Genomic DNA, 24,861 nt, shown 5'->3' on the forward strand with positions numbered 1-24,861 from the left:
GGATGACCTGCTCCAGGGGTAGCAGGGCAGTTTCTCCGGGAGGACCTGGGCTGCCCAGAGGCACCGGAGGCTGGCTCTAGGTGGCCCCTCAGGCCTTATCTGGTCTGTGTGTGTGGTGGAGTAAGAGCGTTCCTGCTGGGTCTCAGCCTAATACAGACTGTTTCAAAAGCTCGCCTTAATGAGGCTCAGAGACGGCGGACACTTAATGCACGGGAAACTTTATTGAGGACTAGGCTGGGCAAGCCCCGGCTCAGCCAAGTTTGGACAGCACCTGCAGCGCATCTGCCCGCCCTAGCTGGGCCAGGTGTGTGCCAAGCTGGCCCAGAGAAGCAGACGGCTCCCTTGCCACCACCATCTCAATCAAGGCCCGCAGTGGCGAGCGACTGGGCCGCAGCGAGTAGGCGAAGGTGGACCAGGCAGCAGGCACTCCATATCTCGCTGCCAGGTGTCTGGTGGTGCCACAGGCCATCCCCCCTCCCGGCCCGGGCTCGGGATCCAGCAGTACAATCAGCTCCTCCAGCACCTCCAGCTCATCCAGGAGGCGAGACAGGGGCTGCGAGGCCAGATTTGGCAGTTCTGGGAGACAAATTTCGGGGTGAGGGAGAGGAAGGGCAATCTTCCCGGCCACCTCCCTCCGTGGCATGTCCCCAACTAACCTCTGCCCAGGAGTGGAACCAGAGCAACCTCCTTCTGTGAGTCCCCTGTCTCTGATGCCTCCAGGGAGCCTGGAGAGGACAAGTGCGGGGAGAAGAGGATGGTATGGATGCTGGTGTCCTCGCAAACCAAGCCAGGATAGGGATGGAGGACAACTTTTGCCTGGCGGTGACACCACTGGGCCACCAGGAGGACGACTGCCGAGGTGACCAGCAGAACCAGCACCACGAAAAACAGCACGACCGGCAGAGCAAAATTCGGCAAGACCTTCTGAGTGACGCTGCGCTCAAATGTCCACGACAGACTGGAAATCGGTGATGGGCTGGGGTCCTGGGAGCTAAGGACATCTGGTTTCCCAGACTTCAGGGGGCAGGGCTCCTTGGGAGGGATCGACCTCTGCAAACAGGTTGGAGTAAAGTGGGAGGCATGCCCCACTCCTGCCCCCTCAGCCTGAACCTTCCATCCTTCTAACCCTCAGTGGGACCAAATTCCCACCCGATCCAGCTACCCCTCGCCCCCCCCCCCCCACACACTTTAACCCAGGTCGGTCTCCTGATCTATTATGCCCCCACCCTATTCTCTTCAGTGGGCTACACCCCCTCCCTTGATCCAGATCCCGCCCATCTAACCCCAAACCACGTCCCCCAGCCCCCGCCCCGCCTCCAGCAAGCTGCACCCTAGCCCAGGCCCTCCGGAGCCCGACCAGCACCTGTGGGCAGCGCTGCCGTGTTCCGCTCCGGCTCCCTTCGGCAGCAGGGACCGTGGCTCCGCCGCCACAGGGGCTACATAGCTCCGCACTGTCGGGGTTGCACTGCCCAAAAGGACATTCTTTGAAGGGGCGCGACATGTGATCGCCAGAGTCATTGAGCCCGCAGTTTTCCGAAAACTCGTAGTCTGGTGGGAAACAGGGTCTTACGAGTTGCTGCGCAGGCCCTCCTCTCCCACACTAGCGACACCCTTTCCCCTTTGTCCTATCCCAGCAGGCCCCAGCTCTTGTACTCTACTAACTCATCGAAGCGCCCACCCTTCCTCCCCGCACTAGCCGGACCAGTCTCGAGACCCTGTCTCCACAGGCCCCGCCCCCCACTACCCCTACCCCGCTCCGGCACCAAGCCCCGCCCACTCCTGGTTTGTCTGCTCAGCGCAGCCTTTGAACACTGCCGCTATCCGGCCTAACAGGCAATCCTGGTACCATCCCTTCCATCACAAGCGGAGCCCCACATCGTCTTACCTGTGTGAGAGCTGCTGCCCCCACCCCGAAGCAAGCCCCAGGGGCAGTAACCCATAAACTTCGTCTCTTCCCCAGCTCCTTATCTCCCGCTGGCTCAGCCTGAATATTTGCATACCCCGTCCCTGCTCCTCACCGGGGCAGGGGGGCGGCCCAAAGCGCTGCAGGCAGCTGCCGCAGCACCGGTTATCAGGGTTCCAGTACTCCAGGCGCCCACAGTGCTGGGAGGCCTCCCGAGGCACCACCTTGGCCAGGAGCAGCGCGGCAGTCAGGAGGCGGCATAGGGGCCCCATCCGGGCAGGGTCTGCAGCCTGGGGAGCCATGACCGCAGGACTTCCGACCACAGCGACTCTGTCACACTTTCCAGGAAACCCAGGCAGAAGAAGGAAGCAGTGATGTGGGGGCATGGGATCCCCAGACCCCTCTGGAAGACGGGAATCTACCCCCAGCCCCTAGTCCAGCTCCTGGTCCATTATCGGAAGGGCTACGAAGGCCTCCAGATGGCTAGAATGAGGAGTCTGGGACCACAATGAGTGGATTCATATCCCACCTCTGCCATCTTCCTTACCTCTTTTCTCATCCCTAGAATGGGATGACAGTACCTGTCTCAAAAGTTTATTGTGAAGAATTAAAACCGTTACTTGAAGTGAAGTACTTAGAACAGAACCTGGCATATGGTAAGCTTAAGTATTAGGTATTTCCAACGCCATGTCAGGGCAGCTGGCATGGAGGACCCAGCCCGCACCCTCTGGAGATTCCCACTCAACTCCCAGGAAACTTACTTTAGCTGCCTAACCCCAATCTCCCTCCGGGCTGGAAATCCTCCAACCTGTCACAACCAGGCACCTCCCCCTAGAGAAGCCTGAGAGCCATGCTGAGGCTCCCAGCTCAGAGGCGTGCCCACCACAACCAGTCCCACTGAGGGCTTTCTAGAGCCCTGGGCCCTGAGCCTGCTGCTCTCCCACCTGTTGTTGGAAGTTCTTCAGCAGAAGTTGTGGCCAGAGACCAGCCCGCTTCCCCTTTTTGTGAGGAGATGCGGGGGTGGAAGGAAACTCCAGCCCACAGCTAGGCTCAAGCTAATAGGTTCTAAACCCTCAATACAGAGCTTTATTATGGGAGGGGTGGTAAGAGAAGATCCCTGTGTTGAACGGATACATCATGGAGCCCCGGAGCCTGGGGAAGATGGCACTGGGGAATTAAGGGAGCTTTAAGGAGGGGTGCTGGCTGGGAACTTTTAAGCCTGTCAGGGGTGGAGGTCAAGGGAGCCAGGGTCTCAGAAGTGTCCATGCCGGTGGTCTGGGGAATGTCGTCGGTTTCTTTCTCAGGGACGGTGGCCGGTGTGGGACCTCGGGGGTGACCTGGGGACAGGAGTGGAGAGATGAGGGTTAGAGCTGGAAGGAGTGAGGCACTGTTCCCCAGCTCTGCCTCTCTGCTCTGGGATGGGGTAAGTAACCAAATTTCCTGAGTTGTATTGGGATGGGTTCTCAGGGACTGATCTCGGGACTAGAGATCCAGATTGGTCTTGGGTTTGGGGCTTTGGAGTCCCAGCTGGTTTGGGGGTTGAGACTCAGGCGCTGGTCTTTGGATGGTGCTCAGAGCAAGTCTTAGGATACAAAAAAGAGACGTTGTTATTGGGGGCACAGGATGAGGTCCATGTCAGAGTCTAAGGGCCTTAGGGTATGAGCTGTCTGGACAGGCTGGTCCTGAGGTACCTGCGCCTGGGTCCCCGCCCATACAGCTGACGTCGGAGGTTAAGGGAGATGGGCCGCAGGTGCATGAAGTTGCAGAAGCCACCACGGGTACATTCCCTGGGTAGAGGATGGACGGATGGATGGACGAAGCTGTTGTCAATGACAGCATCCCAACACACAGGAGTGTGGGAACTCCAGGTGCCAATCCCAGCCCCCTGCTACCATACCCCATCTCATACTGCCGGCAGCATGACTCCCGAAAGTCGGTGACAGGAGACAGCTCAGCATGCACAGCCTGCCCGTTGAACCAGCGGTTATTGAGCTCAGCCACTGCACGCTCTGCATCCTCCTCACGCCGAAACTGAGGGGAAAGTCGATCAGGGTCAGCAATCAAACTCAGAAGTCTTCAGAGGATTCGTCAGCAGCTCTGGGGCCGGGCTGGATTTAGTGATGGACCTCAAGCTACGAAGCTTCAAAGGTGGCCATCAGGCACTGAAATGCCTCCACCTCTAGGCTCTCATGTGGGGACAGTAGGCACCTTGACATAGACATTGCCCACGAGGTGGTCCCCCAGGTTGTCGCACACATTCATCTCTTCAATCTTTCCGTACTTCTCCTGCAGCTCTGTGAACACCTCCTGCGGAAGACCAGGAGAAACTCAGTTGAGCTGCTGTTCTACAGGAAACTCTACCCATCCCTTGCCAACCCTCACCTCGAAGAAGTTATCATAGTGTTCTTGCACCTCCACGTCGCTCACGTGACCTGGGGGGGGCAGGGTGAAATCAGGGCTGGCCTGCTGGGGCCTGTCTGCCCTGCCCCCAAGACAGGTCCCTCACTCTCAGTGTGATCCGTCTGCGGTTTGGGCGGTGTTCTGTGGATTCTGGTACAGGTTGAGCAGCACTATGGTCTGAACAGAATTTAAAGGGGGCGGGGCCTGAGCTCATGCAAAGGGGTGAGGTGAGGTATGACGGTTGAGGGGTGACACTTGGCAGCAGAGAAGAAGCCTAGGCATCTTGAGTGCATCAGCGATGCTTGCCCCTAAGGAAACCAGAAGAGACACCTAGCAGTCAGGGACAGCTCAGCGGTGTAATTTGTACGTACGGGGGCGTGGTCAAGATCCTGGAAGAAGGGCCTGAAGGAGGGGGAGGAACCTGCAGAGGCCCGACAAAAAAAAAAAGCCGGTGGTGGGGTGGAGCTTAGGAAGCCGGAAAAGGCTGGACCCCGTGGTGAGGGACAACAGAAGGGGACTGGCCGGGAAGAGTTAACCCTCAAAGCTCCGTCCCGAGTCTCACCTGGCTGAAAGTCGGTTTGTTGTGAAGCCGGGAGCATTGGTCCCCGTGCCGGCAGGCCCCGATCTTAAAGTAAAAAGAGCAGTTAACCCTGAAAGAGGTGCAAAGACAGAGGTGAACCGAGGGCCGTGGAGGCCGGACACCCCAAAAACACCGCCCAACGACCCCCAGCCACCAGGGAACCAAATATCCCGGTCCCGTCCCCCGCAAGGAGCCACTCCCTGCGCCCGTTCTCACTTGTCCTTCTCAGTCCCGAATATCGAAGCTAAATATTCAGCCATTTTTACCCGAACCCTCCAACTCTGTCTGCTCTTCACGTCATTTCCGTTGCTTAAGAGCATTGGGAAGTGTAGTTCGTCGCTGCCTCCCGACACACAGCACGCGCTCAGAAACTGCCTACTGCTCTGGCGGATTCGAGGCCTGCGCCCTCCCCTCAAAATCACCACCGGAGTTCCCGAAGGCGCATGCGTGCAGCGTTGCGGCATCTAAAAAGACTACAAACTCCAGAGACACTTGCGGTATCTCGCGCAAACTTCCGGAGTTGAAAGTGGCAAAGACTTCCAAGCGAGGAAATAGACTGCACTGGTGAGTTGGGGGCCATTCGCGCACCCGAATAAACATGAAGAACGTTCAACCCAGCCAGCTTGCTGGTGGGGGCCGGGGTACCCTTCTTTCAGCAAACCCACCCTTCAGTTTTTCTCCGTTTTGTCGTAATAGGGGCGTGGTTGTTCGCGATCCCTGCATCTGTCAATTGGGGTCAAGGCTTGGCTCCTGCCCTACAGATCCGCGGGACGACTCGGCCTCAGCGCCACTATGAACTTGGAGCGGGTGTCTAACGAGGAAAAATTGAATCTGTGCCGGAAGTACTACCTGGGTAAGGGCCTGTTCCTAGGATCCCAGGAGAAGAGAGGGGACCGTACTAGAGCCTGAGGGAAGAGAGCCTGGGGCCTGGATTCTTGAGTCTAAGGGATAAAGCGACTGAGGGGGCGGACTCCTGGGAAGGGAAGGGCTTGGGACCTGAGGAAAGGGAAAGCTGGGGTCTCAGCTTCTCGGTCGCAAGAGACGGGGGACGTTGGGCTGGACTCTGGGTCATGAGAAAGAGATGAATGAGGACTCGGATTTGGGGGCCCTAGGGAGGGGGCCAAGATTTCTAAGTCTCTGATAGCAGAGATCGCCACTTGAATTGGGTATGGGAGACGGCCTTCCGTCCTCTAGGTGGGAGTTGGGGCGGTGAGAGGGTAGGGGGAGGAGGATCCTCACTGCCTAACGCTCCAGTTCGGTTTTTTTTCTCTTAGGTGGGTTTGCTTTCCTGCCTTTTCTCTGGTTGGTCAACATCTTCTGGTTCTTCCGAGAGGCCTTCCTTGTCCCAGCATACACGGAGCAGAGCCAAATCAAAGGCTGTGAGTCCAGGGTACAGAGGAAGGGAGGCCATCAGGTATTGGGAGGGAATGATGGAGGTTTCAGGATTCGGGGCTCTGGAAGAGAAGAGAGGGCCTGCGCGGCGGGGGCAGGGGCGGAGACTAGAGATCAGGTGGAAGACAACCTTACCCATTCTTGTTCCTTTTACAGATGTCTGGCGCTCAGCGGTGGGCTTCCTCTTCTGGGTGATTGTACTCACCACCTGGATCACCATCTTCCAGATCTACCGGCCCCGTTGGGGAGCCCTTGGTGACTACCTCTCCTTCACCATACCCCTGGGTACCCCCTGATAGCTTCCTCTGCACAGGCCTGGGACCTGCTCATTTGCCCAGGATGGGCTCCTCTACTCTAAGCTCACTCTCAAACCCCAAGACTTGTTCCCTATTCCTGTGTTCTTTGCTGACATCCCCCAATAAAGGACTCTAATTCTCTATATTGATTTCCTGGATCTTTTGGAGGTTGAAGCATAAAATGGTTATTAATATTCAGATATATGTATTTAATGCCAACCTTGTGCCAGGCTTAGTGCTTCACACGTGTGTGCAGTCCTTCATTCTCTGCACCCTCTGAAATAGGAACTTTCCTGCTCTGGAACCCTATTTTACAGATGCAGAACTAAGGATTATTGCTGGCATTGCTAGGGGCTTTTATCCTGCGCTGGTGGTGTGTGAATTTGAAAACTACTTTCTCACTTGGTCTCAGTATTCTCATCAGAAATTTGGATATCAGTGCTATCTCCTAGAATTTATCTGAGCCAAAGCGTATGTGGTAAATGAAAGTTTCCCGTTTTCTGAGGATGGTGCCCGCAGCATTAGACATAATGCTTAGCCAAGAGTTTTATCAGAGAGGGCTTCCTCGACCATCTTTAAAATTTCAACCCCTACTTTGGTACTCCCAATGTGCCTTCAGTGTTTATCCTTTCTCATTACATTTCATTTAATATGTTTTACTAGTTTCTTGTAACCTCATATCCTCTAAAATATAAGCTCAATTACGGGAAGAGTTTTTGTCTGTTTTGTTCAGTGCAGTGTTCCCAGTGCCTAGATGAGTGCCTGGCACGCTAATAAATACTTGCTAAATAAATGAGGTGCCTGAAGAGAGATTAACAGGTAGCTGGCACCTAGCGAGTGCTCAGTAAGATTGAAACCGGCCTAACTCCAGAATTCTCTTCCTCGGCGACAAAAAGGACTCCCACGGTTAAATAAACCCCGTCAATAGCTAAATTCGTGCTACTCAAAGCTTCTAACACTACAAGTTCCGGGAGACCTCGCGAAGCCCTGGTCCTACATCACCCACAGTGCCTCGCGAGGCGCAGGCGCCGTTATTCCCGCTGCGTCTTTGGGAGCTGGAACTACACCTCCCAAGAAGCGTTCCGGGATGTCGTTGGTTTGTTTCCGGAAACGGGGCCTCAGAAAGGTGGGACTTAGACCTGGGAGCCGATGGCTGCAGCTGTCAATTGGCCAGCGACGAGATCGACGGTTGCACTGACAAATGGAAATAAGCAGTTGCCGAAGGGCTCCGCCCACAGAAGGGAAACTAGTGGAGGTGGCGGCTGCAGTGGCGGTTGCCGCCGGACACTGCTGAGCGCCGGGGATTGGCCGCACACAAAGCTTATCTGACCTCTTCCCGTCTGCCTTCTGACTTGATTTGTGATCCTAGGCTCTTCTGGGCTCCTCTGACCCAGTTAGCCACACCTCAAACCCAAACCATGTTCCCGGTGAAGGTGAAAGTGGAGAAATCAGGTGAGGACTCCGAGGTAGGGGGCTTTTAGGGGAGCACCGACCGATCGGGGTATGGGAGCTCCGAAAGACAGGATTATCGCGATAAGACGGACCACGCAACTTTTTCCTGCCACCCATCTGACTATCGCTGTCAGGCATGGAACGATTCTTGCCATCTTCATACCCTCCCGGTTTGTACTCAAGGTAGCATTGAGGTTGAATGGTGGCGGCTCAGACTCTTTGGTGCGGTGAGACATGGGGATCCCGAGCCGTGTAACTCTGAAAAGGACTCGTCTTGGCTCTGCCTCCACTTCCCTATTTCCAGCAGTGGTCATTAACAGCAAAGGTCAAGCATGGTGCTCAGAGCCTGAAGTACAGGGACGCTTTTAATCCTGGCCGTTACTGTATCCCAATAATCCTAGGAAGTAGGAAATGTTGTGGATGAGGAAACCGAAGCTGAGAGAGAGGAAGTCATTTTGAGTTGGGTCCGAGTTGATGGGAAACCAGGACTGGCATGTTGAGGGCTAGTGGCGCAGAATCCAGACCCCTCCTCCACCCCCCCCCAAAAAGAGTAAAATGATTTGTAGGGTGTTAGATGGTATAAGTGCTAACAAAAACAAAACAGGAGAAGGTAAGATCTGATAAGATGAGGAAGAGAGCCATGAGGGTAGGTGAGGGACCAGCAAATCAGATCAAGGATACAGCTCTGAAGAGGCCCTGAAGTGGATGTTCAGGGAAAGGTATCTAGGAGACCATGGGATCCGAAGGTCTAAGGTTCAGGAAAGAATCAGGGGCTAGGGAAAGAGATGTGGGTATGATTAATGTCTTGGCTCCTGCCCAGGGCTCTTTGCTAGACTCTGAGCTGCCCCAGCCCTTCACCCCCACTCTCTCCTCAGTGATGTTGGGAATCCCTGTGTCTCCCTGTCCCAGGGCTGGCAAAGCATGTCCCCAAGTGTCCTTCCAGGCTTTGAGCATTGGGCCAGAGTGATGCTAGGTACTGGCTGGAAGAAGAGAATAAACACCCCACAAGGGTGAGAGGAGAATATTTATAACATCATCACCTCCTTAAGTTCTATGATGAGGGCAGGCAAACACACCTGCGGACAGAGCCAGGAATGCAGGAAGGTGGGCCCAGATGTCATTTCTTGCCAAAAATGGATATTTTAGGTGCAATCTCCAAATTATTTTTTTTAAGATTTTATTTATTTATTTGACAGACAGAGATCACAGGTAGGCAGAGAGGCAGGCGGGGGAAGGTGGGGGAAGCAGGCGTCCTGCTGAGTAGAGAGCCCAATACGGGGCTCGATCCCAGGACCCTGGGATCATGACCTGAGCTGAAGGCAGAGGCTTTAACCCACTGAGCCACCCAGGCGCCCCCAGTCTCCAAATTATTAAGTGTTGTCCATTCAGATTTAGTTCAGATTTAAAATAACACCAAACAAAACAAAAAAGCAGCCAAACAAAACACATCTGAGGGCTAGATTCTGCACCCACTTTGAGTCTCTGCCTTATAACTTCAGCTGTGGAGCCAGATGGCCTGTGTGCAAATCCTCAGCCCTGAAATTGCCTCGCTGTGTGACTTTGAGCAAGCAGCCTAACTTCTCTGTGCCTTGGTTTCATCATACGTAAGATGGGGATAATCATATCTACCTGCCAGAGTCATTGTGAAAATATAACGGGGTCAATGCATGTGACGTGCTTAGAACCATTCTTGGCACATATGTACAACTTTATTATTATTATTATTACATGTTGCTCAGAGATTTATATACACCATAGGTTTATTTAAATCTCAAAACAGGGGGCGCCTGGGTGGCTCAGTGGGTTAGGCCGCTGCCTTCGGCTCAGGTCGTGATCTCAGGGTCCTGGGATCGAGTCCCGCATCGGGCTCTCTGCTCGGCGGGGAGCCTGCTTCCCTCTCTCTCTCTCTGCCTGCCTCTCTATCTACTTGTGATCTCTCTCTGTCAAATAAATAAATAAAATATTAAAAAAAAAAAGATTTTTAAATCTCAAAACAGTCCTTGCAGTTACGTAGCATTGGGAGGCCTATTGTCAAGATAAGGAAACAGGCTCAGTGAGGTAAGGTGACTTGGCTTTGGTCACATGTGAGCGTGTGGGACAGCTCTGGGACCGGGAGTCCAAAAGCCCCAAAAGGGCTTTTGCTCTTTACATCAGTTGTCTTGGCCCACTGCCCCCTATCAGTATGCCTGGGCCTGGCTGGAGGCTTGGATACACATGCCCTTCCCCAGCCCAGTTGGCTACCCACCTGCCTTGGGCCTGGGCACTGACTTCTGCTCACTGTTCTCTTCCCCAGAGTTGGAGATGGCCAAGGCCCGGAACCAACTTGATGCTGTTTTGCAGTGTCTGCTGGAGAAGAGCCACATGGACAGGTTGGGATCTGGATGGGTCATTGGGGGTTGGGGGTCCTGGCACATTGGACCCTCTCTTTGGTCCTGGATGCATCTGAGTAGGGCCCCATAGGCTGAGTTAGGGAGCAGGGGGCCCAATGGAAAAGCCACTCAGTGTCTTCCCACTCGGCCCTGGGAACCCAGAGCCCACAGTTCTCTCCTGCTACCAGGGAGCGTCTGGAGGAAGAAGCTGGGAAAACCCCCTCGGACACCCACAACAAGTAAGTTTTTGTGGATGGGATCTGAATCTGAGGGTTTGTGCAGGACAGCTTCCTCCCTCATCAAAGCTTCCTCCACCATACTCCTAACCATCTCGCGTGTACGGAGACCCTGTGGCAGCAGAAGCTTAGGTCCCCTCCTGGTTGCCACCTACAGCCTTTGAGGCTCAAGCGGGATGCAGGGTCTAAGGGGTCGGGGGGTCCATGTGAGCATCTCCGTCTCCCCAGGGCGCCCTTTGGGTGGTTTTGAGCAGGGGTTTGTTTGAGGGTCAGCCTGCTGACACCTTGTCTCTCCCCACAGGGATTGTTCCATTGCAGCCACTGGCAAACGGTAAGGTGGCAGGGGCCCCAGCCCACTGGCGGGAGGTCGCCAGCCCCTGCCCTGGTCCTGATGTTCTCCTGCCCTGCACAGGCCATCTGCCCGCTTCCCCCACCAGCGGAGGAAGAAGAGGAGGGAGATGGATGACGGGCTGGCTGAGGGAGGGCCACAGCGATCCAGTGAGTAGGCGATGGCCCTAGAGGGCCAGCTGGGTCGGGGAGCTGTGTGAGGATGGTTACACGCCTTCCCCTCCCGCTACCCTAGACACGTATGTGATCAAGCTGTTTGACCGGAGTGTGGACTTGGCTCAGTTCAGCGAGAACACCCCGCTCTACCCCATCTGCCGAGCCTGGATGCGCAACAGCCCCTCAGTGCGCGAGCGTGAGCGCTCCCCCAGCTCCCCGCTACGCCCGCTGCCTGAGGACGAGGAGGTTGGACATGTGGCGGGCCCCTTCCGGGCAGCCAGTGGGGAGATGGTGAAGGGTGTCCTTTCCCAAAGCTGGTGGGATAGGCAGGCACAGGTCTCTGTGTTTGCTGGATCCAACGCAGCACACAGATGTGAACCCTTTGGCCGAGAGTGTGGATGGAACTCCTTAAAGCAGACAGACAACCACCTGGCCTGCCAGGGGGAGGAGACAGGGCTTCCTGGGGCAGGTAGATGTGACCTCCAAGATTAGAGGTTCCCAAAAGCTGGGGGGCTTGACAGGGGTCCTTAGTGCAACCAGGTGTAGCCACCTGCCTAGGGGAACGGATGAGGGTTACTGGGCTGGGTAGGAGTGATTGGGGGTCCCTGGGCTGGTTAGAATACAGGCAGGGATCCCCGAAGCGACATTTCTTTGGCATGGCTCCTAAGACAGGTCCCCAGTGAGACCCTTGTGTCTGCTGTCACTGGGAAAGGCAGAAGGGCTGAAGTGCATACTGCTGGCCCTCTTCTCTGACTCTCTTGGGCCTGGCGTGGGTTCCCTTGTGTCCCCAGAGTTCGGAGGTCACCAACAGCAAGAGTCGTGATGTGTACAAGCTGCCCCCACCCACAGCCCCCGGGCCGCCTGGAGATGCTTGCAGGTCCCGAATTCCATCCCCCCTGCAGCCTGAGACCCAGGGCACCCCTGATGATGAGGTGGGTATGCCGGCTGGCCCAGGGCTATGGGGCAGATGGTACAGGGCTTGGGCATGGCCAACCCAGCCTGGCCTCTCTGTCCACGCAGCCCTCCGAGCCTGAGCCCTCACCATCCACACTCATCTACCGCAACATGCAGCGCTGGAAACGCATCCGCCAGAGGTTAGCGTCCCCGAACCTGCTTGCACCCCCATGGCTTCTGTCCCAGCCACTAAGTCCTCCCTCTGCCTCTCTACCCCCACCACAGGTGGAAGGAGGCATCTCATCGGAACCAGCTTCGGTACTCAGAAAGCATGAAGATCCTCCGGGAGATGTATGAGCGACAGTGATGTTTCCCTGCTCTTCACACATCCCCCCAATAAACATCCCCCCCCCACACCTTCACACCAACCTCTGCTCTCTCCAGTCCGCATTTCCTGGTCCAGACATAAAGCAGTTGGTGTAGCTCTAGCACGTTTATTGGGGGGAATGGTTAAGGGGATAGGGTGGCAGGAAATTCAAGGAGGGAGAAGGATTGTGGGGTACCAAAGCAAAAGTGGCTGCCTGGTTGGATCTTGGAAAATGGGGGGGCGATATGTGAAAGGTGGATTACGTGGGCTGTGTGGCTGATGATTTGGGAATTAAGACAGAATGACTGAGTGGAGGGGGTGGTTCTGGTTAAAGTTGGGGATGGGGCTTAGGGTATCTGTGCAGTCTGGGGAGATGGGGTGGGTATCTGTGCAGTCTGAGGTTGAGGGTCCTGCTGGGCCTGGAATAGGTGTCCAAGGGTGGGGGGTCAGAAAAGGGGTTCAAGTCTGGGAGGGAGCACTGGCTGGGGGTTTAAGTCACAAGATGGATGGAGGGTGTAGATTGTCCAGTTGGAATGAGGGGAAGGATCCAGAATCTCAAGGCCCAGGCCTTGGATGGTCTGGATATTTGAGTGGTGGAGAGGGATTATGCTTGACTGGCCTGGGGTGGGGGCAGGGCTAGCCACACCATAATCCAGTGTTGGAGAGGGAAGAGGATTAAACTGCTGCGATGTGGAGATGTTTTAATAGATGAGTCAGCAGGAAGCAGAGGAGGGAGTTCTGAGTGGGTTTACATGCCAAGAAAGTGGGGCCAGGAGACTGTAGGCTGAAGGTTGTCCCCCAGGGCATGGAATCTAGGGAGGTGTCAGGAGTTTGAAAACTGGAGGGGGTGTGAGAACGGGAGTGTCGGTGGAATGATCTACGTTACCAGGGCAGGGTCTACGTGGGAAGGGTCGGGGTAGGATCCCAGATTGGGTGGGTGTTTTGGCGAGCTCAGGACATCTGGCTGGGCGGAGTCAGGTCGGCTTTAAAAGAGGGGGCCTGAGGCGGCTCCCGGGGTTCAGGCATGACGCCTACTTGGCAGCAGCCTGCGGCTGCGGCAGTGGGGCCTGGGGCGTTGTGGGTGCGGCCTGGATGGACAGGACGCCCTCAGGGGACAGCGCGGACGTCACGGCGGCAGGGTCAACGCCAGCCGGCAATTTGTAGCGGCGGTGGAACTCGCGCGCGATGTATCCATGCTCATCCTGGAGAGAGAGGGGACTTGAGTGGCCCCGCCCCTTCCCCATGGATGCCCCGCCCCTCCGGCCTGCGGATCCCGCCTACGCGTTCTGGCCCCACCCCTGCCAGCGGGCTCACCGGGCGCTCCTCGTGGCGCGCATGCACCTCCACGTGGTCGCCAACCACCTTGACGGCGATTTCCTCTGGGGAGAAGTGCTTCACATCCAGCAGCACCGAGAAATGCCCGGGCTCCGTCGGGACCTAAGCACAGCCCGATCGTCATCACCCGGGCGAGGCCCCCAGGAGCCAACAGGGCCCCTTCCCCGTCGGTTCTGGGGCTGCCCCTGTCTCAGGCCTCTGGAACTGAGCAGTCTCCTTTCCCACTCGTAGCCCCAGAGGATCTCTTCACCCAGAATAACTGCTATCACCCGTTCCCCTGTAATCATTGAGATTTTCTCATCCAGAGTGATGAGGCCCCCTTCCCCTGCAAAGTCAGGGACCTCTGCTCTCACAGGATAAGGCCTGTCCCCTCCCCCAGTGTCAGAGTGTCCTTTGGACACAGAATCCCCAGCCCCCTATCCCTCAGAACTCCTGGTGCCCTTACTGCACACCAACGTCCCCCCCCCCACCAGAAATTGCCAAGACGCCTCTTCCCCCAGCTTCCAGTGTCGTCTTTTTACCCTCTCACTGGAGTCATGGGGCCGCTTATGCCCTCAAGAGTTACAGTACTCTCCCCCACCTTCTCAGAGTGACCAGCCCCCCCCCCCTTCTCAAGTCACAGGACCCTTCCTCCCCCTCTGTCTCTCCAGGAGACATAGGGTCACCACATACAGTCTCCAAATTCTTCCCCGAGAAATGACAAAAACATTCCCTCCCCTCAGAAGCCCCTGGAAACCCCCATGCCCTTCAGAATAACTGAGCGCCCTCGCCTCTGAGTGACGGCCCCACCCTATCCGTGACTCAGTCATTCCAGCCCCTCAGAGCTGAGACCCTCCTCAGAAGGCCAGGGGCCTCCCACCCGCCTCACTCCGGCCTGTGAGATTCCATACTCAGGAACTCTGGAAGCCCCCCTTGAGTGGCCGGACTCTCCACCCCGCTCAAAGTCGGGGGACATTCCTCACCGCCCCTTCGGGATGACCGGGGGCCCCAAGCCTTCCAAGTGGTCGAGTTACCGCCCTCCCCCAGGCCTGGCACCTGGGCGGTAGGCAGCGCCACGCTGGGTGCGCGCAGGTAGTAGGGGGCCAGTGAGGCGGGGCAGAGCGCAGCCAGCTCGGCTTCCAGCAGCCCCTCGCCGAAGCGCTGGTCGAAGAGGCGCCCGGGCGCCGAAAGCCCGGGCAACGGGGCCGAAGCGCGGCGCAGCCAAGACGGCTGCACAGGCACGGGGATCTCCATCCTGCTTCGCCGCCGCCGCCGCCGCCGCCGCCCCTAGGCTCCGCAGTGCCCCTGCGTGCGCCGCAGCAGCTCTTATAGTACGCCTTGTGTCCGCCCCTCGGCGGGCCGCCCGGGGACATTGGGACGGCGGCCAGCCCCGGCCATTAATAGAGCCTTATTTAGAAAGCCCAACAATGACTTGGCCATTTATTAAGCTCCTGCTGAATGCCAGAAAGGTGATCCCCCGCTTTCCCAAAGGGGAAACTAAGGCTGAGGAGGCAGAGGCTTGCCGAGTGGGTAGGACAGCGCAGCATTTGGGATCCAGGGCCCGAAAACCCCACCGCAGAGTTCGCAGTCCCTTTAATTCACTCCCGCCCCGCAGGCAGCCCTGGGGATGACGCAGACGGCGGTCTTAAGAGCAGATTCTTGGGTACAGGGAATGTGGTAGCCGGCCAGGCTGTCAGGAGGACACAGAACAGACCCTACTCCCATCTCAGCAGGACGCTGGGCCCAGCCCCCCGGCAAGCCGGGCCTAATTCGGGGCCTCTGACTCAGCCTCGGGTGAGCAGGGTAGCGGGGTCTGCCAGGTGAGCAGCGGCCAGAGGGCGCGGGCACGAACAGTCCAGGCTGGCCCCCCAGGGGCCGCGCGCCCGGCCCGAAATAGCTCGTTTTGATCCCACCACCTCGGCTAGGAGCCCAGGCCTGGCACTTAGCGCAACCAGCTGCTCCTGCAGCAAGACGGGAAGTGGGTAATGATTCCGCGGGACCGGCTGGCTGGCGCGACTGATGGAGGGGCGGCAGCTAGAGAGGCGACAGACTCCCCGATTGCCCTGTACGCGAGAAACGGTGGTTACTTTGGAGTCCAGACAAGCTTTCGGCAGCAAAAGTGGGAGTGGCTATAAGGCACCGCTGGAAAGAGAGTACTTTATGACCCCTCCTAACCGCGAGCTCACCCTCGGATCATTTCCATTGGTTCACAGGCTTGCCAATTACTGCTACGCGCTACCGTTCTCCAATCAAACACGCTCTCTCAGTCAGGCCGAAGGTACAGCCAGTTGTGCGACGTCTCCCTTTGGCCACTTCCCAGTTACTTTAATTTTCTCCTCCATCATTGGTCGCCCTGGAGGCCGCTCTCTTCCCGCGCGGGCACTCCGGGAAAGGGCGGGCCTGGCCAGACATTGCTAAGCGACCAAGATGCACTCAGGCTCAGCCCAGTGAGGGAGCGGAGCTGGCGGAAGCGCCCAGGTAGCTGCTGGATGGACCGCTGGTGAGGCCGGTCTTTCTCCCGGGGACCCCAGGAGGCCTGGGGAAGGACCTAGGGTGAGATGAACACAGCGTCGGGTCCGGTTTGCTAGGGTCCGGAGTCTCTATTTTTAAACCGCACTGGAACTACGACTCCCAAGATGCTCCACATCCGCCGGCAGCTCCAGTTTTGGACTTCACCATCTCGGGGTCCTATAGTGTCTTACGTTCCACTTTCCAAGTGGCTCCAAGGGCTTTTCGTTTTCCTCCAAGGGTGTCCAGTATCATCTTGGGAGTGAAATTTCTGAATTTTAAAACTGCCCCAGATTTCTGTGGGTGTTGGTTTTTAACTTTATTGCTTAGACGGAGCCCAGTTGCTGATGGGGATTGTAGTCCTTTTACTATTTACACCTTAGTGTACCCAGGACTTATGGGAAACGTACAGTGTAAGGGGTTAGCCGTGGTTCTCAAACCGAGCTCCACGTCAAAATCACCTGGGACGGTGCCAAAGAGATACAGATGACTAGCCCCCTTCCAGATACTATGATTCTTTTCGGCTTGAGGTGAGGACCGTGTATCTGTATTTTTAGAAGTCTCCTTTATTGGATTCAGGCATAAGAACCACCAGTTGGCAGCTCTAGGTTTTCTGAGACTGCCCCAAAGGGCTGGTGGGTAATCGAGCCTCTAGTATCATTATCTTGAATGTGCAGCGCTGCTTCATGGGAATTATAGTTCATCTCTTCCTAGAATCTATGGGAATGGTAATCTGGTTCTCCCCTCCTCTTCCCAACCCTGAAACCTGACTCCATCCCACAACCCCCCAACAGGAAGGCTCTGCCTGCCAAACTCACTCTCCTCTTGCAGTCTGCCAGTTTCCTCCATCCGAGACAGCCCCCTTGAGGATACTGCCCTGGATCAAAGCCACTACTGGCCATCCGGAAGCCAGACTTGGCACCCCAAGGTGAGGACACTCCATAGAGAGTGCTGTGTGTGAGCCCAGTGGTGAGGGAGTGACAACCAGAGGGAAGGAGGACATGTGATGAGAGACAGGGGTGAGAGATTAAGAGACAGTCCCTCCTCCCCTCCCCATGTCATCTGGATCCCCTGTTGTAGCCCCTAGTCGCTCTGAGTCTTAACCATTGTGGGATATGTTTCCTCCCCTCTCAACTCGACTAAGACAAATTTCACGTGTGCCTTCATTCCCCTACAGGGATGACCTGTCCACCCTCACTTTCTTCTCCCTACCTCCCTATCTTAGACCCTGACCCCATCCAGGTCCCAGAGGTCCAGGCCCCCAGAAGCTCCAAAGGCTCTGGCCACAAGTCCCAACTCCTCTGAACTGTTTGAAGAGTCCTGGCCTTCCAGCTCAGAAAGCCCTTCCCCACCCAGCACCACTGAAGGACAGATGGGAACCTCTCCATCACCCACCCTGGTCGACAGCAGGGAGTCCGTGGTGGCCAAGTAAGTCCCAGCAGCCCTGGGGGAGAGAGGGTTTGGATCAGGATGGGGTAGGCATCCCATAATAATCACCATAGCAAGAGTTGCTTATGCAACACTTTTAGGACCACACTTTATGTGTGCTGTTAAGAGCTCTGGAGCTAGGCTGCCTGGGTTCACATCCCAGCTCTGTCACTTACCCTCTGTACAGTCTGGGCCTCAGTTTCTTCATCTGTAAATTGGGGGTATTAACAGCATATATCCCCTAGGACCGTTTTAAGCTTTCAGTGAGTTACTGTCTATAAAGTATCTAGAACCAGTGCTATCACATAGTGAGCCCTTGGATTTGTAGCATCCAAGTTCAGCTCCTCTACCAAACAGCCCTAAATTACTTGTGGCTTAATCAAGAGAGCATTATTTCTCCCTCACGCAACAGTCCAGGCAGAAGCAACGAGGGCCAACACGGCAGCCCCCAGCTCAGGTATCAGGGACATGGTTTGCTTCCTGTCTTGTTGACTCCCATCACTAGGCTGTTGCCCATTCCTTTATGGACCAGAATGGCTCCCAACCACATCCACTTTCCAGAATCACATCTCCTCATCTCAAAACCCTGCTGGTCAACAACCTAGTTACAGGGCCATAAAACTATAGGGACCTCTGAGAAATATATCTGCGGAAGAGTGGCTATGGGCCTAGTATTATACAGTCTTATATAATACTGCATTACTCTGTAAGAGAGAACGGATGTTGAGGGACAAGTGCTAGGTACTGCCAAAGTATTTAATAAACATCACTGTTATTGTTATTATTATTTGGCTCTCCTCGTTCACCCACCTCCCATTCTCTGTTGCTCACAGGTATATAAACCGGTTCCGTCAGGCTCAGCCCACAAGCCGAGAGGAGCGCCAGCCTGCAGGCCCAACCCCAGCTGACTTTTGGTGGCTACGGCCTGAATCTCCAGACACCAGCGGTCAACTTGCTGCAGGTACCGGCTTCAGTCCTGTCCACTGCAGGCCTAAACCTTTCCTGATCAATGTCTCCAGCAGACATTGCTCATGCCGCCCTAAAAATCAACTGGGGCTTCTCAGCAGGAGCCCATGAACCAGAAGGAAGACCCAGCACAGCAGTCCCAATTCTTGCCAAGGTGGCCAGTGCATCTCAGGCTAAGGCTGTGGCCCCCGTTGAGGAAATGAAGCAGGTGATATATATTCTCATCTACTTTCTTCCCTGTGTACCTGAACTGACACCACCAGCCCTAGGATAGAATTAAGTCAATCCCCAATTCAAGGAAGCTTAAAGAAAAAAAGAGGATTTGTTGGCTAATGCAATCAAGAAATCCAAATGTATATGCTTTCAGGCATGGCTGGATCCAAGTGTTTGAATGGTTTTAGTAGGAACTTGACTCTCTTGACTCTCGGTTCCTCTTTCTTAGGCTCAGTCTCAGGCAGGCTTTCCCCTTGAAGTAGTGAACATGGCCCCAGTGACTCTTGGCTTCTAGCTTACATAATAATTTTAGTGGAAAGAGGAGCATTTTCCAGTTGTTCCATCCAGAGCCCCAGAGCTTATTCTCATTCATTCTTTTTTTTTTTTTTTTTTTTTTGGTCATTCGTTTATCTTTGAGCCAGTTGCTGTGGAACCAGAGGACAGATTGTTGTGATTAGTCAGGCCTGTCAGGAAGATGGGGTCAACCCTTCTCCCACAATAATGACTACAAGGAGGGGTGTGAATCCCCAGAAGAAAACTGGGTCCCCCTTCCCTGGGGAGGAAGAGCAGATTCCTTAGATGGCTGACCAGCATGTGAGCCTATCAGCTGGAACGCAGACCTGTACTCCAAGTCTTGTGTCCAAAGTCCATTTCCCAGCACCCTTTAAGATGGGGGCTAGCTTCTAATCCCTCTTCTTTCGCAGAACCTTAACACATGGAACTCGTCCCTGCTGGACCTGGAGACACTGAGCCTACAGAGCAGAGCTGCCAGGCTGCTCAGACGCAGGTGCCTTCCCTGCCCCCAATTCCCCCCACCAGCTCCAGGCCCTGCCCACCACCTCTGAGACCTCCATTGCCTCGTTTGTGCTTTCTCCCTACAGCAAGGCGTCCATCTCCACCTCCTCACTCAGCCCTAGCGATACCAGCAGCTCCTCATTCCCAGTCAGCTCTGGTGGCCTCTCTCCCTTCTCCGTGACCTTCACCCCTGACTTCAGCAAGGGCTCTGACCCCAAGGCACATGGTAAGTTCTGAGGCAAGGATTGAGAAGAGACTGGATGTGAATCCCAGCTCTGACATTTACCCGCTGTGTGACCTGGGGCCGCTCTGGGCCTCTCTGTTTCTCCAAGTTTTAAATCAGTAATAAATGAGTTGAGGGTACAGGGAGCTCTTGCCACAGTCCTCACAGCACCAGTTGTTAACATGGCAGGTTCTCTCTCTGCCTCCTGTTTGCAGTTCTGAACACAAATTTCCAAAATCCGAAGGCTTTTTGCTCATTTGGCCCCATACCTGCTTGGACAGCAAAATCTGACCAAAAGAATACGAAAGCTGTTTATCATCTCTCTGTATCTCATTGAGGGTGAATAGACATACTTTTTGCTACAGCTGTGTTACCTTGAACCACAGGAAACTTGTCCTTGTTAGTAAAAGATGGTTGAGTATGGACAATTTCATATTGTTCAACCAAATACTAATGTGTTTCAATCTAGGGTACCGAGCCAGCCCACTGCTGGGGCTGGACATAAACGATGTGATTTCGCTAAAGCAGGCAAATTGTTGAACTCCTAATTCCGGCCACCTGAAGTCTTCAGATTTCGGAGATGGGATTACGGACCTAGATTACTGTTACTCCATGGCCAGGTCCTGGGACGCAGTGGCGCACAGGACAGAGCCTGTCCATGTCTCATGGGGCTCAAGTGAATGGCGACAGGCAGGCACAGAAAACAGTTGCACCTGCATGGTATGTGATCCTGGCGAGCTCTCACTTGTCTGATTCTTTGCTTCTTTTCAGCTTTACCTCACCTTTCATTCACCTGTCCTTCCTAAGCCTCAGTGTTCTCATCTGCAAAATGCGGATAAAGCTAGTATCTACTTTGTGAGTTGTCCTTTAAATTTACTCATCCTTTCATCTAAAAAACACTGAGTATCTATTGTGGATGAGGCCCTGGGAGGGGGCTTGGGGATTCCACAGTGAACCAGACATGTGTGATCCCGCCTTCATGGTCCTCACAGTATAGTGAAGGTGGGCCAGAAAGTACCACATAACCCCACAAACACATGTGAAATGTAAGCAGAAATGAGGGCCCTGTAAGAAAGGATCGTGAACCTGGGAAGTCAGAGAAGGCTTTCTTGGAAGAGGTGCGAAGTGGAGACCTGAACAATGAAGGCGGGGCCAAAAGCCCTGCGGCAGATACAGAGGACCTAAGGTGGGAGGGAGCACGGTGCAGATAATAGACCAGAAAAGGCAGGGCTGGGGGTGGGGGCAGGAAGGGGTTGAGAGTAGTATGGGGTCAGGTGGAAAAGATTGGCAGGGGTCAGATTACATCGGGCCATGGAGACATGGGAGGCATTTGGTCATTATCTTAGTACTGGGGAGCCATGGGAGGGTTCTGAGCAGGAAGGGATTCAGTCTTTCTTGGGTTATTAACAGATTCTCTCTGGCTGCTGTCTCACACACACACACACACCCCGCCAGGCCACCGTGAGAGATGCTGGTAGTTTCTCTTGGGCCAGAGCCTAAGGAACAGAGTAGAGGGAAGGGGCCAGCTTTGAAAGTAGAGTCACAGGAAACAGAAGGGAGTGGGAGAGAGGAAGATCCAGGATGACACCCCCTTCTCTGAGCAGCATCAGATGGTGGGGCTTCATAGAGACAAGAGCCCTACTGATCTTGACCGATGAAGTTATGCTCTGGTGCTGAGAATGATGTCCATTTGCCCCACTGAACTGAGGACAGCCTATGGCCCTCCCCTGGGTCACTGCTGTATCCCTAGCATAGGTCTGGACCTTGCAGTTCAATATAATAAATAGTTCTGTTGGCATTTATGCCCAGATACTGATGGCACCGGCCTTGTTCTTGACACTGCAGATGTAGTGATGGTCAGACGAAAACCACTGCCCTTGGGTAGCTGGCATTGCAAAGGGAGAGAGAAGTAAGCAAAGAAGTACCACACTGAGTATGTTAGAAGGCAGAAAGAGCTAAGAGGGAAGCTGGAACAGGAAGGAGGATATGGGCTGGCAGTTGTTGCAGTTTTAAATAGACTGGCCAGGGAAGGCCCCACTAAGGTGATACTGAGTAAAGATCTGAAGCATGGGAGGGATGGAACTGTGTGCATCCAGGAGGGAACAGCACTCCAAGCAGTGGGAAGCACAAATGCAAAGGCTTGCTTTTTACCAAGGGGGGAGGGGGGGTCCAATCCAGGAGGGCCCTGATCTGACTCAGGTGTTCCCAGGCTCCCTCTGGCTACCGGGGGGGGGGGGGTGTGGAGGGGTGTGGGGGGTTAGGACAGATTGGGAGGACAGAAGTAGACCAGAGAAGATGCTGCTGTGGGGCTGGCCCCAGGAAATGGCAGTCAAGAGGGGGAGAAGTGGGCAGATTCTGGAGAATCTTTCTTGTTCACTGCTGTAAACACCATGTCCAGATCAGTGCCTGGCATATAGGAAGAACTCAATAAATATTTGCTGATGAATAAAGAACTGAATGACAACAGGTTAAGAAGCCCATGAGTGCTCTTGCCTCTGATTCTGCCCCCTTTCTCACTTCCTGCTTGGGAGAGGAGCTGCGACATTATCTGGAGAGCCTGTCTGAATACCTTTCTGGTACAGTCAGAAGGGGTATGCACAGGCTGTCCTTGGTTTGCTCATCACACCAGCCCATGGCCTTACCCTTCCTCCTTCTACTTACCCCACAGCAACACCAGCACCTGCCTCCATCCCTGCGCCAGCCCAGGTCTCCTCCCAGGCACCCCTGCGTCCAGAGGATGACATTCTATACCAGTGGCGGCAGCGGCGGAAGCTTGAACGGACTCGGGCTCAGGCTCAAGGAGAGCAGGGTGATGGAACCTGGGTACTACCCCAGACTCCTGCCCTCACCACTCCAGTGAGACTTGGGGGTAGGGGTGAGGGTTGGGGAATGAGATGAGGAGCTTGAGGGGGCTGGAGGGAGGGATGCTAAGGAAAGTTGGAGGAAGGGGAAGCCAGAAAGGGACTGAAGAACCCTCTGCCCTTTCTCTCCCTCTCCCATCCCTGTCCCCGTTTGTCTACAGGCCCTTTCTGCCCCTGCAGAGACCGTCCGCTCCCTGGGAACCCAGCCCCCCTGCGTCCCACACTGGGCCAGTGTGGCCCGACCTGGGCCCCTGGAGGCCTTCTATATGGAGAGATCTCCTATTCTCCCAGGGTTCTCTCCACACATCTTTTGGGGTCCCAGCCCCCATGGGTTCTTCTGGGCCCCGCAGTCTGGTCCCTGGGTATCTCTCGGGGCCATTCCTCCCGCGCAGTCAACCCCTGTGGCTCTGGCTGCCACCCCCCTGCCCCCCGCCTCCACCACGGCAGCGCCCGCAGCCTCCACCCTCCCGCCCCCAGCCGCCCCCCAGGACCCGTCCACTCCTGCTCCAAGCTGCCCGACCCAGCTCGAGAGGCAGGGCCCCAAGCCTCGGAGTAGCGGAGCCCCGCGCCAGGAGTCTGCTGAGGCAGTCGTGGCAGCTGACCAGGGACCTGGTCCGCAGCTCAGAGGCGCCCTGGGCCAAGTAGTATCGGCTCGGCTCTTCCCGGAAGGCCTGGAGGACACGCCCCCTCACCTTGAGAGCCCACCTCTACCCGAGGCTGAATCTCTGAAAGTCAAGGCCACACTGCCCCAAACCAAGATTGCGCCACCTCGCTCAGAGGTCACGCCCCGTCTATCTGGATCACGATTTCCCAGGGCAGAGACTCCGCCAAGTCGGTCTAAAGCCGAGTCTCCTAAAGCCAAGGCCACGCTCCCCCTAGCGGTGTGGGAGCCTAGGAAAGACAAAGACACTCCCTTGGCTGAAGCTGGGTATCAGCTGCCCAAAGTCCCGCCCACTCCAGCTGAGGAGGCGTTCCCTGGCGCTGGGGCCCCGCCCCCTTCCTTCAAGGCGGGGTCTCCCTCGTCTGCTGTTGACCACACCACCTCAGAAGATCTGCTCTGCCAGGCGGCCCGACTTCTGGAGGAGGCGGAAGGTGAGCTGATGTGCGTGGCTGCGCGGATCTGGACGGCAGTCCAGCACCTTATGAGTTGACATCCTCGCGCTTGCCCTTTTTCCCCTAGACTCTGACGGCAGCGAGTTCCAGGATGACCCGGTACTTCAGTTGCTAAGAGTTCAGAGGGCCGAGCTGAGACGCCAGAAAAGGTGACCGTCGCCGGGATATACAACACCCCGTTCCCAGAGCCATCCACCACCCCAGACTCTATCCTGAGCACATAACCTGAGCCTCTACTATCCTGGCTTTTTTTTTTTGCAGGAAAGTGGATGCCCAACTATGCCTCTTACTGGAGCACACCGAAGACCCAGGGACTTGGTCTCTTCCAACCAGGTCACCCCCCAGGTCCCCAGGAAGGCGTCTGCCGAGGGAAGGAGCTTCTCTTGAGACCAGACGACATTGAATTGTACAAATTATGTTTTTCCCAATACATTATTTTTTTCACGTTACTGTTTGTCTCTGAGAAAGTTGTTCAGGAAAGGCTGAGGGGCATGCTAATTTAGAGAAATAACTCCTTCCTGCCCCAATCCACCCCCCGCCCCACCCCCACTGTAGTTCCTGTCCGTTGTCCATTGGCACAAAATCTCTTACCGTTTCCCCTCTGAGGAATCCTCTCTGAGGTAGGGAGAGGGGAGGGGTTCCAGGCCAGATTTCAGGCAAGACTGAGACTCACCTTAGTTGACTCTCAGCTCAGAAGCGGAGCCTCCTGACTCAACTGAAACCAAAGGGCTGTGTTCTGGGCTAATGAAGCTAACGGGGTCATCAGAGTGCTGGACAATGGTCAGTCCTCAGTCTGCAGCCTGCTCGAGCCCGCAGCAGCATTCAGTGTGCTCATCCCTCCCTCCTTGAAACACTTCCTCCCCCTCTTCCCAGTGCCCTATCCTTCTCCTCATCTCTCTGGTCACACCTTGCCATTGGCCCAGCCTGTCACTTGAGGATATCACAGGTCCCTGGCCTTAACTGTATGTATTCATTCCCAGGTACTCTCATCTAGCTTCACCACTCTAACACCCATATCTATTCTAATGGTCCCCAAATTTCTATCTT

The 24,861-nt window shown here is 55.4% G+C and overlaps 6 protein-coding genes across 22 annotated transcripts; 3 read left to right on the forward strand and 3 right to left on the reverse strand.

The window, feature by feature from the left end:
* Positions 1–197: 197 nt before the first annotated feature.
* On the reverse strand, positions 198–2,956 carry IGFLR1 (IGF like family receptor 1). Of its 3 annotated transcripts, XM_045988812.1 has the most exons (5): positions 2,665–2,956; positions 2,019–2,241; positions 1,364–1,548; positions 657–1,050; positions 198–576 (listed from the first exon to the last, which is right to left on the reverse strand). In XM_045988812.1, the coding sequence occupies exons 2-5, from the start codon at positions 2,203–2,205 to the stop codon at positions 251–253; spliced, it is 1,092 nt and encodes a 363-aa protein (XP_045844768.1). In that variant the 5' UTR covers positions 2,206–2,241; positions 2,665–2,956; the 3' UTR covers positions 198–250. The 3 variants fall into 3 exon arrangements, with proteins under 3 accessions (XP_045844768.1, XP_045844767.1, XP_045844769.1); XM_045988811.1 differs by having other exon boundaries at positions 2,019–2,956; XM_045988813.1 differs by lacking the exons at positions 2,019–2,241; positions 2,665–2,956 and adding an exon at positions 1,886–1,999.
* On the reverse strand, positions 2,954–5,347 carry U2AF1L4 (U2 small nuclear RNA auxiliary factor 1 like 4). Of its 15 annotated transcripts, none has more exons than XM_045988853.1 (9): positions 5,150–5,287; positions 4,866–4,928; positions 4,675–4,724; positions 4,414–4,480; positions 4,286–4,335; positions 4,112–4,210; positions 3,801–3,934; positions 3,595–3,690; positions 2,954–3,240 (listed from the first exon to the last, which is right to left on the reverse strand). In XM_045988853.1, exons 2-9 carry the CDS (start codon positions 4,900–4,902, stop codon positions 3,204–3,206), a joined length of 570 nt encoding a protein of 189 aa, XP_045844809.1. In that variant the 5' UTR covers positions 4,903–4,928; positions 5,150–5,287; the 3' UTR covers positions 2,954–3,203. The 15 variants fall into 15 exon arrangements, 13 of the variants coding, with proteins under 13 accessions (XP_045844809.1, XP_045844808.1, XP_045844807.1 ...); XM_045988852.1 differs by having other exon boundaries at positions 4,866–4,953; positions 5,150–5,280; XM_045988851.1 differs by having other exon boundaries at positions 5,100–5,241.
* On the forward strand, positions 5,308–6,714 carry PSENEN (presenilin enhancer, gamma-secretase subunit). The gene is made up of 4 exons (XM_045988907.1): positions 5,308–5,447; positions 5,580–5,736; positions 6,158–6,262; positions 6,432–6,714. Exons 2-4 carry the CDS (start codon positions 5,676–5,678, stop codon positions 6,569–6,571), a joined length of 306 nt encoding a protein of 101 aa, XP_045844863.1. The 5' UTR covers positions 5,308–5,447; positions 5,580–5,675; the 3' UTR covers positions 6,572–6,714.
* A 1,122-nt stretch (positions 6,715–7,836) lies between these two features.
* On the forward strand, positions 7,837–12,485 carry LIN37 (lin-37 DREAM MuvB core complex component). The gene is made up of 9 exons (XM_045988864.1): positions 7,837–8,023; positions 10,317–10,392; positions 10,581–10,631; positions 10,930–10,959; positions 11,041–11,126; positions 11,212–11,378; positions 11,924–12,064; positions 12,153–12,226; positions 12,312–12,485. The coding sequence occupies exons 1-9, from the start codon at positions 7,990–7,992 to the stop codon at positions 12,391–12,393; spliced, it is 741 nt and encodes a 246-aa protein (XP_045844820.1). The 5' UTR covers positions 7,837–7,989; the 3' UTR covers positions 12,394–12,485.
* Positions 12,486–12,504: 19 nt separating this feature from the next.
* HSPB6 (heat shock protein family B (small) member 6) lies at positions 12,505–15,030 on the reverse strand. Its single transcript, XM_045988898.1, has 3 exons — positions 14,764–15,030; positions 13,708–13,830; positions 12,505–13,595 (listed from the first exon to the last, which is right to left on the reverse strand). Exons 1-3 carry the CDS (start codon positions 14,959–14,961, stop codon positions 13,425–13,427), a joined length of 492 nt encoding a protein of 163 aa, XP_045844854.1. The 5' UTR covers positions 14,962–15,030; the 3' UTR covers positions 12,505–13,424.
* A 160-nt stretch (positions 15,031–15,190) lies between these two features.
* PROSER3 (proline and serine rich 3) lies at positions 15,191–24,256 on the forward strand. Its single transcript, XM_045988729.1, is given in 13 exon segments — positions 15,191–15,501; positions 15,921–15,985; positions 17,047–17,143; positions 17,441–17,643; positions 18,477–18,604; positions 18,708–18,817; positions 19,527–19,609; positions 19,704–19,843; positions 22,509–22,696; positions 22,863–23,793; positions 23,882–23,963; positions 24,076–24,155; positions 24,158–24,256. Coding segments are annotated over 10 exon segments (1,842 nt in total). The 5' UTR covers positions 15,191–15,501; positions 15,921–15,985; positions 17,047–17,143; positions 17,441–17,587; the 3' UTR covers positions 24,202–24,256.
* The last annotated feature ends 605 nt before the right edge of the window (positions 24,257–24,861 follow it).

Source organism: Meles meles, chromosome 19 (assembly GCF_922984935.1).
Source record: "Meles meles chromosome 19, mMelMel3.1 paternal haplotype, whole genome shotgun sequence".
NCBI classification, from domain to species: domain Eukaryota; kingdom Metazoa; phylum Chordata; class Mammalia; order Carnivora; family Mustelidae; genus Meles; species Meles meles.

Excerpts from the sequence above, each read along its gene's own strand:
- IGFLR1 (XM_045988811.1), bottom strand. The coding sequence starts at position 2,289 with ATGCCCCCACATCACTGCTTCCTTCTTCTGCCTGGGTTTCCTGGAAAG. Across the intron at positions 1,549-2,018 it reads TGGGCCGCCCCCCTGCCCCG|ACTACGAGTTTTCGGAAAAC; the intron begins GTGAGGAGCAGG and ends GTTTCCCACCAG. Across the intron at positions 577-656 it reads GGTTCCACTCCTGGGCAGAG|AACTGCCAAATCTGGCCTCG; the intron begins GTTAGTTGGGGA and ends TTTGTCTCCCAG.
- U2AF1L4 (XM_045988842.1), bottom strand. The coding sequence starts at position 5,347 with ATGCCGCAACGCTGCACGCATGCGCCTTCGGGAACTCCGGTGGTGATT. Across the intron at positions 4,211-4,285 it reads ACTATGATAACTTCTTCGAG|GAGGTGTTCACAGAGCTGCA; the intron begins GTGAGGGTTGGC and ends GGTCTTCCGCAG. Across the intron at positions 3,691-3,800 it reads TGCCGGCAGTATGAGATGGG|GGAATGTACCCGTGGTGGCT; the intron begins GTATGGTAGCAG and ends TCCTCTACCCAG.
- PSENEN (XM_045988907.1), top strand. The coding sequence starts at position 5,676 with ATGAACTTGGAGCGGGTGTCTAACGAGGAAAAATTGAATCTGTGCCGG. Across the intron at positions 5,737-6,157 it reads GTGCCGGAAGTACTACCTGG|GTGGGTTTGCTTTCCTGCCT; the intron begins GTAAGGGCCTGT and ends TTTTTCTCTTAG. Across the intron at positions 6,263-6,431 it reads GCAGAGCCAAATCAAAGGCT|ATGTCTGGCGCTCAGCGGTG; the intron begins GTGAGTCCAGGG and ends TTCCTTTTACAG.
- LIN37 (XM_045988864.1), top strand. The coding sequence starts at position 7,990 with ATGTTCCCGGTGAAGGTGAAAGTGGAGAAATCAG. Across the intron at positions 10,393-10,580 it reads GAGAAGAGCCACATGGACAG|GGAGCGTCTGGAGGAAGAAG; the intron begins GTTGGGATCTGG and ends TCCTGCTACCAG. Across the intron at positions 12,065-12,152 it reads AGGGCACCCCTGATGATGAG|CCCTCCGAGCCTGAGCCCTC; the intron begins GTGGGTATGCCG and ends CTGTCCACGCAG.
- HSPB6 (XM_045988898.1), bottom strand. The coding sequence starts at position 14,961 with ATGGAGATCCCCGTGCCTGTGCAGCCGTCTTGGCTGCGCCGCGCTTCG. Across the intron at positions 13,831-14,763 it reads TGGCGCTGCCTACCGCCCAG|GTCCCGACGGAGCCCGGGCA; the intron begins GTGCCAGGCCTG and ends GGCTGTGCTTAG. Across the intron at positions 13,596-13,707 it reads CGCGCCACGAGGAGCGCCCG|GATGAGCATGGATACATCGC; the intron begins GTGAGCCCGCTG and ends CTCTCTCTCCAG.